We start from the raw sequence: 18,180 nt of genomic DNA, 5'->3' as shown, positions 1-18,180 counted from the left end.
TAACCAATGAATTCTTGGGTTTATTGGTAGTGGAGATCTTTCCAACTTGCGAGTCTTACTTACACTACAAGAAAATTGGGATTCTACAACACTTAAACAACAACGCTTTTTGTAAAAAGCGTTGTCTATTTTTTTTAACAATGCTTTTAGTGAAAAGCGTTGTCTATTTCATTATTTTCTTATTAATAGACAACGCTTTTCTAAAAACCGTTGTCTATTAGTGATTTTTACAGGTCAAAGACAACGCTTCGTAAAAAGCGTTGTCTATTAGACTTTGTTTTAGTATCTATGACAACATTTTTTAAAAAGTGTTGTCTATTATTAAGTTCTCATCTAAATCTTGATTAATACAAACCGTTAGATCTAAGTAAGGAGTAGAAAACCCGAACCCTTCTCCCAATTCCTATCTTCCGATCGTTTTTGATCCCGAACCCTTCTCCCAACTCCTCATCTCACGCAGCCTTCTCCATCCAACTCCTCTCCGGCGAACCACTCCTCCGAACTCCTCTCCGTCAAGACCACACCTTCGTCAAGTGGCAGATCCCCGTGCTGAGGCGATCGATCACGACAGATTGACCCATCTCTTCGCCTCCTTCGCCCCCAACGTTGAGGCGGTGACTGGTATAAGGAGGACAAGATGAGCGTGAGTCCAGTGCTGGCCTCGAACACCCATGGCAACCTGGACGAGCAGATCGCGCAGCTCATGCAGTGCAAGCAGCTCGCTGAACAGGAGGTTACATCTTGCCCTTTCCCTCGCTTATTTTCGTCCGATCGCTCCTTCGATTTATTCCTTCTCTGGTCAGGATGTTTGTTTTGGGGGTTTTCTGCTCGATTCATGTGTATTCTTTACAGATCTGAGGTTGAGTGGGTGTTTAGCAATTTACAGATCTGCGATGTGTATTCATGCATACCTCTCTTCCTTCCTTGCAAAATTTCCATTTTTTTTAACGTTCTTCCATGATCTTATCACTGCCTGTGGATGCGAGGGGCAGGCCCCTATCGAGCCCAACAGGCAGATTTCCTCCATGGTAGAGGAGGCAGCGAGGTTAGCTAGGCATTTCTACGAGATGGAGTGGCCTGTGCTCGTCTTCCTCGATTCCCACCACCCAAATAAGTCTGAGCCTCCTTATCAGCCTCATTGCGTTGTGGGATAAGGGGAGGAGGATCTGGTTCAAGGTACCTTCTCACTACTCGTTTAGGGTTGAAGCTAACTTATTTGTTGAATTGCCTGTGTGGATGAGTTCATATTGCCAACGAAAGAGGTCTTTTTTGCCTCTATTTTTTCTTCTTCTATTTTTTATTTTAGTCATTCTGCAACTTCTGCCTTAACATTATCACAACATGTTCACTTTTTTGTACTGAGATACGAGTGATGATATAGGAACTCAAAGAAGAAGCACTGCAACCGCCCAATCTTCAAAACATTCATCGGAGGATCAATGAAAGTGAGTAAGCCTATCTCCCTTTAAGAGAAATAATTTAAACTTATTACGAAGCGAGATCCCTAGATTTTTGAATTGCCTACATATGTTGTGGAGTGCTATACTTCTTAACCAGTTACTCTATATAATTCTTACATCAGTTGCTTCTATAATGACTGTATCATATTTAGATTATAGCATTGCACATTTTGTAAATAATTTGCTCTTTGTTTTGATGGTTTTTTTTATGGTTGTTGACATGAATTTTGAATCTTGACCTTTGAAATTGTGATTTTTCTTGCATTGTTGTCCTATTTTCATACACTTTTTAATAGCAAGTATTAAACAGTAAAAAATATTTGTCAATTTCATCCCTTCACAAGGAAGAAAGAGGAGAGGAGAAGGAATTAGATTTTATCCAATTCCTTAGTCTTATTTTTGCCCCAATTGGGTAGACATGTAGGAAAAGGAAGTTGTAGACAGCATTTACTTTTTCTTGTTGATTTTGCTTAAAATACTACCTTTTTATCATCTGACCAAAAGAAACAAACATATTCAAGCCAATACACCGATCCCAGTAATTTCTACTTGATGTTCTTTGTTTTAAGTATCTCGTAATTGGATATGTTTGTTCAGAGCCCAGTTGCATCCATAGGACTATATGTTGACTGTGGTTCAATATATGAGACCCCATTGTCATTTGGTGCTACTCATCTTTTAGAAAGAATGTCATTCAAAACCATAAGAAATAGGAGTCAGTTGCGAATGGTACGTGAAATAGAAGCCATAGGCGGAAGTGCTAAAGCATCAGCTTCTCGTGAACAGATGGGTTACACTTACGATGCTCTGAAATTGTACACGCCTCAAATGGTTGAGGTGCTTATAGATAGTGTCAGGAATGTTGTTTTCCTTGATTGGGGAAAACGTATGCTCAAGCATTCTTACTTTACTTTAGAAGTTCACTAGTAAATTTTCATTTCACTATCACAGCTTAAGAAATTGAAGACAGAGCTAGGAGAGCTCTCTAGCAATCCTCAGGGTTTGCTTTTAGAGGCTGTTCATTCAGCAGGATATTCTGGTGCCTTGGCAAATCCTTTAATTGCTCCAGAGTCTGCAATAAGCCATTTAAATGGAACCATATTGGAGGGGTTCGTTTCTGTAAGATAGGTTTCCTTTTGTCACTCCATTTACTTTCTCAAATTGTTGATTGTTGACTTGACTGTCAGTATAATAATTACAGGAGAACTATACTGCTCCTAGGATAGTACTTGCAGCCTCTCAGGTGTGGAACACGAGGAATTGGTATCACTGGCTGAACCACTTTTATCTGATCTTCCAAAAGTGCCACGTCCACAAGAGCCAAAATCTATCTATGTTGGAGGAGAGTATAGATGTCAATCTGATTTGCCGGTTAGTGGATAATTGGGCCCTATCTTTGGATTTCATCTTACATGTCAATGATCTTTTCTCACTAGAAACAGAGCACTCATTGCACTTGCATTTGAAATTCCTGGAGGTGGGCATCAAGAGAAGGAAGCAATGGCAGCAACTGTTCTTCAGGTTGAAGTATCAAATTAAACTCACAGTGTGTCTTGAAAGGATATGCTACTCACAGGATTATTATTATTTTTTTTTTGCTCACCCCATGATTCATAATGAATAATGAATGTTGCAGGAGCTTATCGGAGGTGGTGGATCATTCTCTGCTGGTGGACCTGGTAAAGGCATGCATTCTCGGTTATGTACGTTACCAACATTTTGATTGCCTGTAATACTTATCAGGATGTTTTTTTTTCTATGATCAAGATTAATGATTTTGAAGCCGGATTTTGTTGATAGCATTAGCAATTGAATACTTTAAAGGCTCATTCACATGTTTTATTTGTTAGAGTTTAGAATGGGTTTCATTTCTACAAACTTTCTTTCTGCAGTTTGAACTTTCTACAAGCATTTCATTTCTGAGTAATGAATTTTGGATCATTTATAGAAAATAACTAGTAGAAGTAATTTTTTGGTTCAAAATATTGACTGTAATTTTTTGTTTATATTTCAGGCCAACTATTCAATCTGTTCAAAGCTCACAAAGATCCTAGGCAAAATCCAATTACTTATTCCTGTAAAAGATTGAGAAAGACAAGCTACTTCTTCAGTATTGTGGTAGTAATTACTGTACTGTTTTGTCCCATTCTCAAGCCGATAATAATTTTTGAGTGTAGCTAGTAGAAGTAAACAGATTGTTGGCTTCGAGGTCGGCTAGTTATTTTGTGTTCTTTTGTTTTATTTGTGAATATCACTATCTATTTTGAAACAGAATTAGTATTAATTTTGATATTTACTAGCTTCTCATGTAATTAAATACTAATATTACTTCAATGTCAGAATTCTATTATTTTGGTACGAGTTTGAAATTATTAGCTGAGTTGATTATATGTAAAATTCGAATCTAGACATGGTAAAAGAAAAATAATAATTTCGTAAATATAAAAATAATGATTTTTAAATAATTTTTTTTAGTTTTTTTTAAAACGACAACGCTTTTAAAGCGTTGCAAAAAGTGTTGTCTTTGTAAAAAAACAACAACACTTTTAAAGTGTTGTAATAGTGTTGCAAAAGCGTTGTCTTCGCTACAAACGACAACGCTTTAAAAGCGTTGTCGTTGAGCAGACTTTTAACAACAGTGCCTTTAACAACGCTTTTTCAGGCACAAAGACAACGCTTTAAAAGCGTTGTCTATTTACTTTTTTCTTGTAGTGTTGGAAGGAAAAATAACCAAGAAGCTTTTAAGTCTAAGGGGTATAGAGCCAAAGATATGTTGGAATTGGTTCATTCTGATTTGTGTGGACCTTTGACTATCCAGGCAAGAGGTTGTCTCGAATATTTCGTCTCTTTTATAGACAACTATTTGAGACACAGGTACATTTACTTGATGCGCCACAAGTCTAAGTGTTTTGATAAGTTCAAAGAGTACAAGGTTGATGTGGAGAAACGTCAACATAAAAGTATCAAGATACTACGGTGAGATCGTAGTGACAAGTACCTCTTAGGATAGTTTAGAAATCACTTATCAGAAGTCGGGATTCAATCCCAACTGACTGCACCTGGTATACCTTAACAGAATGGTGTAGTAGAACGAAAGAATAGGTCTCTTATGGAAATAGTTAGATTAATGATGAGTTATTCAGAATTACCAAATTCGTTTTAAGGATATACACTGAAAATGGAAGTGAATATAGTACCTTCTAAGTCAGAACTCTCTACTCCCATAGAATTGTAGAATGAGCGTAAGTATAGTCTAAAGCATATTCAGATTTAGGGTAGTTCAGAACATGTGCTGAAGGGAGACACTGATAAGTTGGAATAGGAGTTCACTTGTTTGTGCGTTATTCTAGAGAAATGAAAGGAGATTTATAGTCCTTAAAATCAGAGGGTCATTGTTGGCACCAATGACCGATTTTAGAAGAGGAATAGGTAATGAACCACAAACCCATAAGTAAATTTGTTCTTAAGAAAATAAAGGACACGTCTAATCTAGTACCAACTGTACAAGATGAAATATCATAATAAACTGCAACACGTATCACAAATGATACACAACCACAGACAGTGCCTTGTCATAGTGGGAGGGTTGGAAGGCAACCTGAGAGATTCATGTTTTGGGAGAGTCTTCAGACTTGAACCCTGGTGAACATGAACATAATTCCCGGACATATGACAAAGCGCTCCAAGATGAAGATGCAACATCTTTGCAAAGAGCAATGAATAAAGAATTAGAATATATGTATTCTAATAAAGTCTGGGAGCTTGAAAAATCACCAAATGGTGTAAAAGTCATTAGGTCTACAATAGGAAAAGAGGGATAGACGGAAAGGTGGAAACTTTTAAAGCAAGACTTATTGAAAAAGGAAACTTTTTCACCGGTAGCCATGCTTAAGTCTATTCGGATTCTTTTATCTATTACTGCTCATGTGGACTATGAGATTTGGCAAGTGGATGACAAGACAGCTTTCCTTAATGGAAGTCTTGAAGAAAACATCCATATAAAGCAACCAAAAGGATTCATTGTAAAGGGTAAAGAGCATCTTATGTGCAAGCTCAATTAGTCTATGGACTGAAGCAAAGCTTCAAGGTCTTGGGACGTTCGGTTTAATGAAGTAATCCAGTCGTATGGATTTATTCAATAACCAGATAAGTCTTGTGTATACAAGAAGTGTGATAGAAACGTGGTGGTATTTCTTGTACTATACTTAGATGACATTTTTGGTAGTTGGAAACAATATCAAAATGTTGTCGAATGTAAGGGTATGGTTGTCCAAGCAATTCGATATGAAGGACTTGAGAGAATATGGACATATTCTTGGGATTAGTAGATTGCAAGAAAAATATGTTGTGTTTATCCCAAGCTTCATATTTCGATCCTTGTTCGTTTTAGCATGCAAGACTTCAAGAAAGGTTTTTCTACCTTTTAGGTATGGAGTAGCTTTATCTAAAGTGATGTCTCCGAAGACATCAAAGGAGATAGAGGACATGAAGGCAGCTCCTTATGCTTCGGCTGTAGGAAGCCCAATGAATGCTAAGTTATGCACGAGACCTGATATCTATTTTGCAGTAGGGAATGGTTAGTAGATATCAGAATAAACCAGGACTAGGACATTAAACTGCCATAAAGAATATATTAAAGTACCTTAAAGGGACTAGAGATTATATGCTAGTTTACAAGACAAATGATTTGATCCCTATGGGTTACACGGATTTTGACTTCCAATCAAATAGGGACAATAGTAAGTCGACCTCGGGGTTTTGTGTCTACTTTAGGAGGTGGGGCCATAACTATAGAGGAGTGTTAAGCATAGGTGCTTTTTGGACTCCACCATAGAAACTGAATATGTGGCAGCCTCTGTGGCAGCCATAAAAGTTATATGGCTCAGAAACTTCATGATAGCTTAGACATGATTTCTGGTTTGCCCAAAAAATTATTACAATAATAGTGGTGCAGTAGCAAACTCGAAGAAACCATAAGTTCATAAGGCAAGTAAACACAATAGAGCGCAAGTACTACCCAATACGAGAAATCGTATAATGAGAAGAAGTTGTTGCTGCCTAGATTGCATCAAGTGATAACCTGGAAGATTCTTTCACTAAGGCCCTTAAGGCAAGAACTTTTGATGGACATGTTGAAGGTTTGGGAATCAAATATATGGCAACAGATATGACAGCTTAGTCTTTTAGTATAAGTGGGAGATTGTTGGAATGTATACTAAAAGCCTAGCTTTTGTAAACATTTATTTTGAAACAAAGAATCACATTGGTAAAAAATATCTACATTTATGTAGTTGTTCAATTAATTTATATCGTAGATAATATGGTGTGTGGTCTCACACACAGAAGATCATGTTATCAGTTCTTTATAAATTATAAACAGTTGCTCACGACTAAGATGGAAAGGAACAAACCGTCGGTAAAGTCGTAGTGTAATTAGGGATTAGTTTATCTTGACTAATAAATTACACTAGTACACTCTAAGTGTATTGAGTAGAACCATTTAAGGTAAGTTCTTTTTTATACTGATTTAATAAAAGAACAAGACCTTAGTTATTATGGAAGTGTGTGCTCTTAATCCTAATATAATAACAAGCACATATATTTAGTATTTATTTCTTTGACTTATCAAAGGGTGAGATTTAACTCGATAAATCAATAAGTCCGATAAGTTGGGAAATGATATTACTTATAGTGTGTGTTGTTAATTATAGAAGGAAACTGTGTCCTAGTAATCTAGGTTGAGAATGTCCTCAAGAGGAGCTCATAAGGATTGTCATGTTAAACCCTGTAGGTGGAATTAGTCCGACATGACGATAAGATTGAGTGGTACTACTCTTGGACTAAGATATTAATTAAGTGAGTTGTCAGTAACTTATTTAATTAGTGGATATTCGACATCTTAAACACAGGGAGACTAACACACTCATAATAAGAAAGAGCCTAAAACGTAATTTGGGAATGATGCAGTAGTTCAATAATAATTTTTTAGTGGTATGAATTATTATTGATGAAATTAAGTTGAGTGTTCGGGGCGAACACGGGAAGCTTAATTTCATTGGGAGACAAAAACCAATTCCTCCTCTCGATCCCTATCGTAGCCTCTTATATATAGAGATTTATACCCATCACATACCCACTCCTTACCCAACCCAAGGAGGCCGGCCAAGCTAGCTTGGAACCCAAGCTAGGGCCAGCCAAGACCAAGTGGTTGAGCCAAGTAGGTGGCCGGCCAATGCTTGGAGACCAAGCATGATGTGGCCGGCCACATCACATTAAAAGGATTTTTATTTTAAATTTTTTCTTATGTGGATTCCATGGTTTTAAAAGAGAGTTTGAAATTTAAATCTTTCCTTTTACAGCTTTCTACAAAAGATTAAGAAAAGATATGATATCTTTCCTTATTTATAGGTTGAAAGAAAGATTTTAATTTTGATAAAACTTTTCTTTTTTGTAACCATGTTCATGATTTAAAAAGAGAGTTTTAAAATTAAATATTTCCTTTTATAAGTTTCTACAAAGGATTAAGAAAAGATTTGATATATTTCTTTATTTGTAGATTGAAAGGAGATTTTAATTTTAAAGATAACTTTCCTTTTTGGAAATCATCCACATGTTTAAAAGAAAGATTTTAATATATAAAATTCCTTTTATAACCCACCATGAAGGGATAAATTGTTAGAGAAATTTTATTTTAAAATTTCCGGAAACAATAAGGAAGTTTTAATTTGTGTTTAAAACTTTCCTTCCTTGGAGATTTGGTTTTGGCCGACCATGTTGTTTAAGAAAAGGGAAATTGATTTTAAATCAATTAAGTTTTCCTTTTCATGACAAAGGAATTAAGGAAGTTTTTATTTAAATTTCCTTATTTTCCAAGACCAAGGAATATAAAAGAGGGGGTAGAGGTGCCTTCAAAAATAATAGCTCTATTCTATTTTTCCTCCCTCTCTTCCTTGGTTGTGGCCGGCTCTAGAGGTTCTCCCTCTCCTCTTTTCTTCTTCTTTAGTTGCCGGTTTCATTCTTCTCTTGAAGCTTTTGATGGTGGCCGGTTCTAGCTAGGAGAAGAAGGAGAGAAAGGAGGCTTTGTTTCTTGCATCCCTTGGAGCTTGGTGGTGGTGGCCGAAATTCTACATCCTTGGAGGATTCTTGGTTTGGCCAAAACTTGCAAGGAGGAAGGAGAAGGGCTTGGGTGGTTCTCATCTCGGTAGATCGTTGCCCACACAACGTCCGAGATAAGAAGAGGAATATGGTAGAAGATCAAGAGGTCGTTGCATACAAAGGAAGGTATAACTAGTAATTATTTTCCGCATCATACTAGTTTTTCTTTTGTATGAATTCCAAACACAAGAGGCATTAGATTCTAGATTTTCGGATTAGATATTCGAAGTTGTGTTTTATTTCTTTTATTTTTTGAATTTGTGATTCGATTGTTCTTTTTGGTTAAACCTAGAGTTATATAAGGAAATTAAATATTAGCTTTCCTTAAAAGACTTTGTCTAGGCGGTGGTGGATGCTCCCATACCCAAGAAGGCCATGTGCCTCGCCATGCAGTCCTGGAAGCTAATTTTGGAAATTAATATTTAATTAAATTTATAACATAGGTTGATTTGGATCAATAGTGTTAAGTTCCGCTTGCGATCCAAGTCTAAACCATTAAGAACAGATAAGTTAAATTTGGAATCAATAATATTAAGTTCCGTTTGCGATTCCTAATTTAACTTCTAAAGAACACAATAGGTTGTTTAGGAAAAGGTTCGACACTTGTACAAATTTTTTGTACAGTGGAACCGGTATGATCCTCCTAGGACCAACCAATAGTTCACACGAGATGAGGAGGGTATTATAGACTTTCGAGGCAGATTATGCGTACCTCTATTTCACCCGGTCAGGGAGGAGCTACTTCAGGAGGCTCATCGCTCTCGATTTGTGATCCACCTTGGCGGGACCCGCATGTATCGAGATTTGAGACGTTCCTACTGGTGGAACGGTATGAAGAAAGACATCACAAAATTTGTAGCTAGATGTCTTGTCTGTCAACAGGTGAAGGCTGACCACCAGAGACCTGCCGGGTTACTACAGCGAATTCCTATTCCTGAGTGGAAATGGGAACACATTACCATGGACTTTGTGGTGGGTTTACCTAGGACACGATGAGGCCATGACGCGATTTGGGTAATCGTTGATCGATTAACCAAATCCACGCACTTCTTAGCGATCTGGAAGACTGATTCCCTGGATCGATTGGCATATCTGTTTTGCCAGGAGATTATCAGATTACATGGTGTTCCTTTGAGTATTATTTCGGATAGAGACCCACGGTTCACGTCTTGATTCTGGTAGAGTCTGCAGCAGGCCTTGGGCACACAACTTCGTTTCAGTATGACCTTCCATCCGTAGACTGATGGACAGTCAGAGCGGACCATTCAAACTCTAGAAGACTTGCTGAGGTCTTGTGTATTGGATTTCGGAGGCAGTTGGGAGAACCATTTACCATTGGTAGAGTTCGCCTACAACAACAGCTTTCATTTGGCTATCCAGATGACACCGTTTGAAGCGTTGTATGGTAGGGCTTGTCGGACACCCATCCTTTGGGATGAGGTTGGGGAGGCCCAACTGTTAGGACCTCATAGAGCTCAGCAGGAGGCAGAGTTGGTCCGTACTATCAGACGGAGGATGTCAGAGGCGCAGGACCGACAGAAGAGTTATGTTGATCGGAGACGGAGACCCCTGGAGTTCTCTACTGGCGACCATGTTTTTCTGCGAGTTTCACCTACGAAAGGGGTGAAGAGATTTAGCCTCAGAGGTAAGCTAGCTCCACGCTACATTGGCCCTTTCCAGATCCTGGAGAGTATTGGAGCAGTAACTTATCGTCTGGCGCTACCATCGGCTTTGGCAGGCATGCACAACGTATTTCATGTATCTATGCCGAGGAGATACATAGCCGACCCAGCTCATGTGCAGTCTGATATACCAATTTCCCTTCAGCCTAACTCCACCTATGAGGAGGTTCCGATACGGATCCTGGACGGGAAAGAGCGTCAGTTGCGAAACAAGACTATCCAGCTGGTTAAAGTCGGATGGTAGCATCATCCCGACAAGGAGGCTACTTGAGAGCTCGAGGATACGATTCGAGCTCAATACCCCCATCTTTTCACATGAGGTATGTGGATTAATTTACCGTTCAACATTTATACTCTTTATTATTGTTAGTGCATGCTGATGATAGATAATAAAATTTGGGGACTAAATTTTTATTAGTGGGGGAGAATGTAAAATATCAAAAAAGGGCAAATAACTATAAGGGAATTATCTGAAATTTTTAAAAATTTTTTGGGATTTTTTCGGAGACCGTATGGATGAATTTACGGGGATAAATAATAGGCCCGGGAAAGCCTATTTAGGCTACCCCATTTAAGTGAGGAAAAGTTTATATATTTTATTTCTTTTTTATTTTCTTTTCTTTCTCCCCTAAACGTCGTTTTCTCTCCTCACCCGCCCGATTCTTCCCTAAACTCGATGCCTCTTCCCCTTCCTCTTGGCGCCGACCACCTATTTCTCTTCCGTTTCCCCGAGCCTGATCATCTTCCTTATCTCCCTCACACGCGTACGCCCTAGATATATCGTTGCTGCCGAGCCTTTTGCGATCTCCCCAATTCTTCCTCTCATGGATGACTTGACGCCGACGGGGATACTCGGCGTCATCGGCACAGATCAATCTTGGAGAATGAAGGAGGGAAACTTGTCGCGTCTCCGGCTTCTTTCTTCTCTTCGACCTCGGTAAGCGGCAGCGAAGGTTTTTCCATCGCCACCCAAATCGCTTCTGTTGATGGGAAATCAGGGCAACCGACGTCGGATCCGTCCATCACCGGCTGTGTGGGTGAGGTAACAACCCTTGCCTTCACTATTTCTTCCCGATTCTCCTCTCTGTTCATCGGCAAGAACACGCTGTGCCTAGCACTGTCACCGGTTCTTCTTTTTCTCTCCGGTGGACGGTGATAACAGTGATCTTGGAGGTAGAGGAGCTGCTAGATTCCAGCTCCCATCACTGTTAGCTGGAAGTTTACATCGCTGGACCTGTGATTATCACCTACGATTGTCGAGGGAAAGGTAAGGTACACAAATGATTTTCGGAATTAGCTATTGTTTGATTTGTGATCTTCTTGCCGGATCTCATCTTGTTTCATTCAGTGAAGGATTCCAATAGGAAAGGCTGTTTTGTGGACTTTCTAGTTCCGACAGCAAATCCATCCAGCAACAACAGTGCTAGGAATTAAGGTAAGGTATTGGGTTTTTGATCTTAGTTATAGATCATGTGTAGGCTTGATTTGAGGTTGTAATTAGTTGTGATGTGATTAGGGTTAGTATTAGAGATTTTATTTAGCTATTCTTTTGGATTTAGCTAAATAAAATATATATGTTGTTTTACCCAGGACTCTGATTCAGGATGAGCACATCGACATAGAGGTTGATTAGCTCAATCTATATTAGAGGCGGGTACCTTGACCTATCTATTTTGATATGTCTTGTTGATATGTTCAGTAGATTTTTAACAAGTAGTAATAATTATGTTTATATCTACATCGGCATGTCACTATTTATTTCTGAGCATGTTTTGTTTGTTACCTGATTAGTATTCATGCCCCTGTTTATTATTTATGTTATAGAGGTAGTGACATGCCATGCTTTATGATATATTGGACTGGCTAGATACCCTACTTGACATGTGTACCTATATCATATTATTTGATCCACATATTTTGGTACACATTATATGGAGAGGGATAGGATCAGGATATTTCCTGGCTTAGTGACATGCACCATCTTGCATGATTGCATGCTGAGCGGTTGGCAGCTCTATTATTGTTGAGTGCATCGCCAGTTATATAGGTCTGCACACACAACCACTCATGGGTTAGTAGTTTTTATTCAGGCAGGGTGTGTTGTAGTAGGTTGCTCTATTTGGCTCAGTTGGTCCGCTCATGGATAGTGTAACACAGCGTGGTAGCCAGCAAAGATCCCTCCCCGTCATCGCATACCGGGAGATGAGAGCATTGCACTCCCTCACTATGTTTGAGGTAGGAGGATAGGTGTACTCCGATAGCATCCCGTCCACTCGTTTACTCATCAGGAGCAGTGACGTCAGAGTGCACAGTTGTCACAGCCCTACCCACTCGGTCTCACCATCATGTGTGAGATGACTGACTGACAGTAGGGGTGACCAGGACATGTTATTGGCATCATATGCATTATTTTCATTTATTGCTTGTGTTTGTTGCACTTTATATGCTGTATATTGGATGGATGCATTGTTTAACATGCATACAGGATTTATGATACTTTGGGTCTAGCGGCCTTGATATCCTTATACCCAGGTTCTGGTTAGTACAGTTACTCCTTATCTTACAGTTTTTCACTTTCTATATATTATATCAAGAGACTGTATGCATAGTTATTGCTATTTGTTATAGTTTACTATGCATGTCAACTAGGTATTCGCTGAGTGTTGGACTCACACCCCGTGGATATTTACTATTTTCAGGTTGAGGCTATCCAGAGAGTTCCAGTCGCTAGTCCCCTGTAGATCGCAAGGATTTCCATTTGGTCTTCTTTTGGTTTTCTTATTGTACTAGTTTGGTTCTATGAATGTTGCATGGTTTAATTTATTGTCGATGGATTTTTATTGGATTTGTTCTACTACATGCTTGCCTGGACGACAGAAGGGGTGAGTTGATTTTATCGTTGTGATTTGTGTTTTATGAGTGTAGTTGAGTAGGGAATAAGTTTTGAGCTTTATGAGTATAGTTGAGTAGGAGATTTTGAGATGGTTTTCTATATTATTGCTTTAGTTTAGTTTTTCTATTAATTGTGTGGATGATTGCTGATTATTATTTATTGTTATTATTTCGGCCGTGTGGACCGAGGTATATGTGGCCCTGAGGGCAATGTATAAAGTTTCAGATTGTCACCCGTACAGGGGAGATTCTGTCGAAATTTCTTCTAGCAGGGACTCCCCTGGGGCGTGACATCCATTATCAGCAAACTCAATTCCTACAACATCCATTACGTCAAGTGGTTGTGTAACCAAAGGAAATGATTCTTAGGGAATTACTTCCATAATACAAGTCCCTACACTCCATCTATAATATCATCATATTCAAGACAAAGGTAAATGTCTCCCTTATGTGCTAGTCACTATTCCAAATGCTAGTAGCTGTCCGTGATTTACCTCCCCATGTTGGCCCTGGGATAGGTTAGCGGGGGCGCTAGGGGCGAGCGTATTCACCTTTTACCACCATCATATGCAAGACATAATATATCAAGATTAACATCAATAACAGGAGTAATAATAACATTGGAAGACACAACTAAATCTTTTTCTCCAATTGATGTCTCAGTGCCGTAATCCTCTTCATCTGGGTTGTTTTGAGTTATAGAAAAGAATTTCATAAAAAATTTCAACCAGTTGTAATTTTTGATTGTATGCCCTATTTCTTTACAAGCCTCACAATATTGTTGGTTTTGATTTCCATCAAAATTTTTAGATGGCTAACTTGCTATAATTTTCCATGGTATGCCCTATTTCTTCACAAGCCTCATAATATTATTGTTTTTATAATCAATCATTATAGTCGGGGAGGACACACCATTTTTCTCTACCTACACTATATGCAAGATTAATTAATAGTGGACAATTATCAATCACATGCCATGTTACACTATAAAGCACATAATAAGAGTCAGAAAAATCCACAACATTTAATTGGCCGAACCTTTGAGTTTAAGCATTCATTTAGCTTATAAAAAAAGTTTGTCGCCGGTAGAAACAAAAATATAAGAAAAGAGGTGAAATAAGAATTACAAGAAAGAAAAATCTAGATTAACTAAATTGCTAGTCAACTAATATTAATTGAATTAGTTTTCAGCAACGACATCAAAAACTTGATGTAGTCAAACCATAAATGTATGATTTTATCATCAACTAATAAAAATATCGATCCATAAGGACTATTGATTAATCACTAGTTGAGTTCATAAAGTAAGTTATCTGGAAAGTTAAGTTTGTGTGTGGGATTGAGAGATTGAAGGAGGAAGAGAGATATTTGATAGAAAGAGGAGAAGGTTTGAGAGAAGGCCTAGAGCAGAGGTGGTCAAGAGAAGGTAAGTGGTCAAAGGGAGAAGTTGGAATTGTGGAGAACGATTATAGGACTTCAGTTCCACTACAATGATTATAAATACCTAAATTTTGTTTCTTATCCTCAATGGTTATTTATGTAGGTAAACTATATGATATATGATGTAAACTTTTGGGACTACACTGGCGTATCTGTTTCAATTTGTCATCTACTTTCATAGCAACAGAGCTGAGGGATTGCTTTCTTAAGGAGATCCTTATCACAAAATCCCATAACCCCTGAGTTGCCTTGTCCTACTATATGACGACGAATTGAAATTGATCCTTTAAGATCTATAATAGTCTATTGCTCCTTGTGGTATATCGATATACTTTTGTAAGCAACTCTCCATGTCTCAGATTTCTATGAGCCGGAGGATGACAAGTGGATGGTGTAGTTGACACCAATGATGAAACCTAAGTTTTGATGAATGACAAGTAGATTAAAGTTAGATATATTGTTGATATAACCTTATTACCGAGTGCACAGGATTGACTAACTTGATGGGTCAAGAGGACCAAACACCAAGCATGAGATTCAGATGTGGGATTCTGGCTGGAGGTCGAGATGTTCGATTTCTGATGGGTTGAAGTCTGGATGTGCAATCTTAGCAAAAGGTCAGGATGTTTGATTCCCAATGGATTGGAATCTGTATATACAATTCTGACAGAAAGATCTGGTGGGTCAGATTTGATGTCAAGGAGGTAACTTGATAATTGGTAAGTAAAGGTAAGTCACTGGAGGAGATTGACTCAGTGAGGATGTGTCCCGTTTGAGGGGACAGTAGGCATCAATCTAGTTTATGTCTATTTTGGAAAACCTAAACTGATACCATGACTAAATCTGGGTCTAGAGGATTAGATCTAATTAATACTATTATTTTTATTGTGCTAATTTTGTCTTATAGCATGTATACTTTGTGTTCTTGGACTAACACTATTTGTAGGGTGAAAGGAGTACAAATTTCCTCAGGTGAATAGTATCTGAGGCGCCTTCAATCCATTGGAAGATGCCTTTAATACTGTTCATAGAAGACGCCTTTGAGAGATTGGAAGGTGCCTTCAGTTATATAAAATTAGACTTTGTCAATGATAAGAGGCGGGCTATTCGGATAAGACTTTATGCATTGAAGGTGGCTTCAGTGCTATGGAAGGTGCCTTCAACACCAATAATAGGGTGTCTTGACCAAGGCTTGAGAGCAACTGATACACATCAAGTCTACAAGCTCTTGCGTATCCGTTTGACACTCCGATGGCTCCAACTTCGTGCTGCTGCTTTGCTACAATGCTACTACACCAGACTTGTTGGTTAGTCCTAAGAAAATCGTACCGGTTTCACTGTACAAAAATTTTTTGTACAAGTGTCGAACCTTTCCTTAAATAACCTATTGTGTTCTTTAGAAGTTAAATTAGGAATCGCAGACGGAACTTAACATCATTGATTCCAAATTTAACTTATCTGTTCTTAATGGTTTAGATTTGAATCGCAAGCGGAACTTAACACTATTGATTCAAATCTACCTAAGTTATTAATTCCATAAATATTAATTTTCAAAATTGGCTTCCAGGACTGCATGGCGAGGCACATGGCCTTCTTGGATATGAGAGCAACCACCACCGCCTAGGCAAAGCCTTTTAAGGAAAGCTAATATTTATTTCCTTAAATAACTCTAGGTTAACCAAAAAGAACAATCGAATCACAAATTCAAAAAAGAAGAAAACACAAACTCGAAAAAACTATTTCGAAAACTCTAGAATCATATGTCTCTTGTGTTTGGTAATTCCATAAATAACTTTACAAAGAAACTAGTATGATGCGGAAAACAATTACTAGTTATACCTTTCTTTGTAAGCAAAATAACCTCTTGATCTTCTATCGTATTCCTCTTCTTATCCTGGACGTTGTGTGGGCAACGATCTACCGAGATGAGAATCCACCTAAGCCACCGTCTTCTCCAAGCAAGATTCGACCACCATATAAACTCCAAGAGATATGAGGTTCGGCCACCACCACCAATCTCCAAGGGATGCTAGAAACAAAAACTCCTTTCTCTCCTTCTTCTCCTAGCTAGAACCGGCCACCATCAAGAGCTCCAAGAGGGGATAAAACCGACCACTAAATAAGAAGAGAAGAGGAGAGGGAGAACCTCTAAGGGCCGACCACACCAAGGAGAAAAAGAGAGGAAGAAAAGAATAGAGTCGTTAACCATGAAGGCACCTCTACCCCCTCTTTTATAATCCTTGGTCTTGGCAAATAAGGAAATTTTAATAAAAACTTCCTTAATTCTTTTGCCATGAAAAAAAAAATTAATTAATCAATTTTCTTTTCTCAATTCATATGGCCGGCCACACTAAAAATCTCCAATCAAATAAAATTTTAAACACAAATTAAAACTTCCTTATTTGCTTCCGGAAATTTATAAAAATTTCTCCAATAAATTTTCCCTTCATGGTGGATTATAATGTTAGTTAGAGCCCTAGAGCCAATCATTTGATGATTGTATGGACTCATTGTATCATATTCTTGTATATTAATAAAGTCATTTGTTTGGTTATTATACTTATTTGTATTAGTGCCAAATAGACTAAGTATAATAGCGTCCTTGAGTAGAAGGTTCATACCTATATCATTCGATTAGTTGAATCGATAGTGAGATGATATAGGGAACACTACTCTAAATCATTCCTAGTTGAGTATTAACATTTAGGGACAATGTTAATGCAATAAGACTAGCATGTAGGTCAGCTCGATGACTTGATCTCACAAGTCATGGATATAGAGATATCAAGTTGACACATGGGTATACATTGGAGAATGTATACTGAATGACTCGCCATGAGAAAGTATCATGGATCGTTATACGAGTGTCATATACTTTCTCATGTGGCTATTAGTATGACTATTAGTCCTTAGACCTGAAGTCACCATGGATCCCTACATAAGGAGTTATGTACTTTGGTTTCGTCAAACGTCACCCGTAACAGGGTGGACTATAAAGGCGATTACTGGGTATGTAACAAATTATGCAGAGGGATGTGAGTGATGTAGATGGGATCTATCCCTCCCATATGACGGGAGCGACATCAATATTCTTGATAGAGTTAGACCACGAAGTGCATGGCCATGCACAAATGAGTCAACATTAGATGTTGAGCTCATTTGATCGAGTGAGTCTACTTGGAGTTCAAGATTTAGATTGATTAGAGGATGACACGGTCTATGCCTCATATTGATCAATCTAGATGTCTAGGATAGAAGGACAATGTCACATATTTTGTGAGGAGTCACAATTGGTAGTCACAAGGTGATGTCGGATCTCGACATTCTTGTAACTTGGGTAGTAATGATGTGTTGCTAGATACCGCTCATTACTTATGCTCCTAAATGGGTTTAGGGCATTGCCAACGTTACAAGAACCTATAGGGTCACACACTAAGGACAATTAGATGGAGATTTGGTTCATATGATGAACCAAGAGGATTAGATTCATTTGATGAATCATATTGGATTAAGAGTAATCCAAATTGGGCTAATTGAGTTGGACTCAAGTT

The 18,180-nt window shown here is 38.2% G+C and overlaps 1 protein-coding gene across 1 annotated transcript; it reads left to right on the top strand.

Moving 5' to 3' along the window:
• Window positions 1-2,008: 2,008 nt before the first annotated feature.
• LOC121999671 (mitochondrial-processing peptidase subunit alpha-like) lies at window positions 2,009-3,273 on the top strand. The gene is given in 5 exon segments (XM_042554323.1): window positions 2,009-2,579; window positions 2,662-2,831; window positions 2,897-2,981; window positions 3,097-3,158; window positions 3,228-3,273. Coding segments are annotated over 5 exon segments (897 nt in total). The 5' UTR covers window positions 2,009-2,045.
• The last annotated feature ends 14,907 nt before the right edge of the window (window positions 3,274-18,180 follow it).

The sequence above is a fragment of the Zingiber officinale genome, chromosome 1A, assembly GCF_018446385.1.
Source record: "Zingiber officinale cultivar Zhangliang chromosome 1A, Zo_v1.1, whole genome shotgun sequence".
In the NCBI taxonomy this organism is placed as follows: Eukaryota; Viridiplantae; Streptophyta; class Magnoliopsida; order Zingiberales; family Zingiberaceae; genus Zingiber; species Zingiber officinale.
This window is presented reverse-complemented; position numbering and strand designations above follow the sequence as displayed.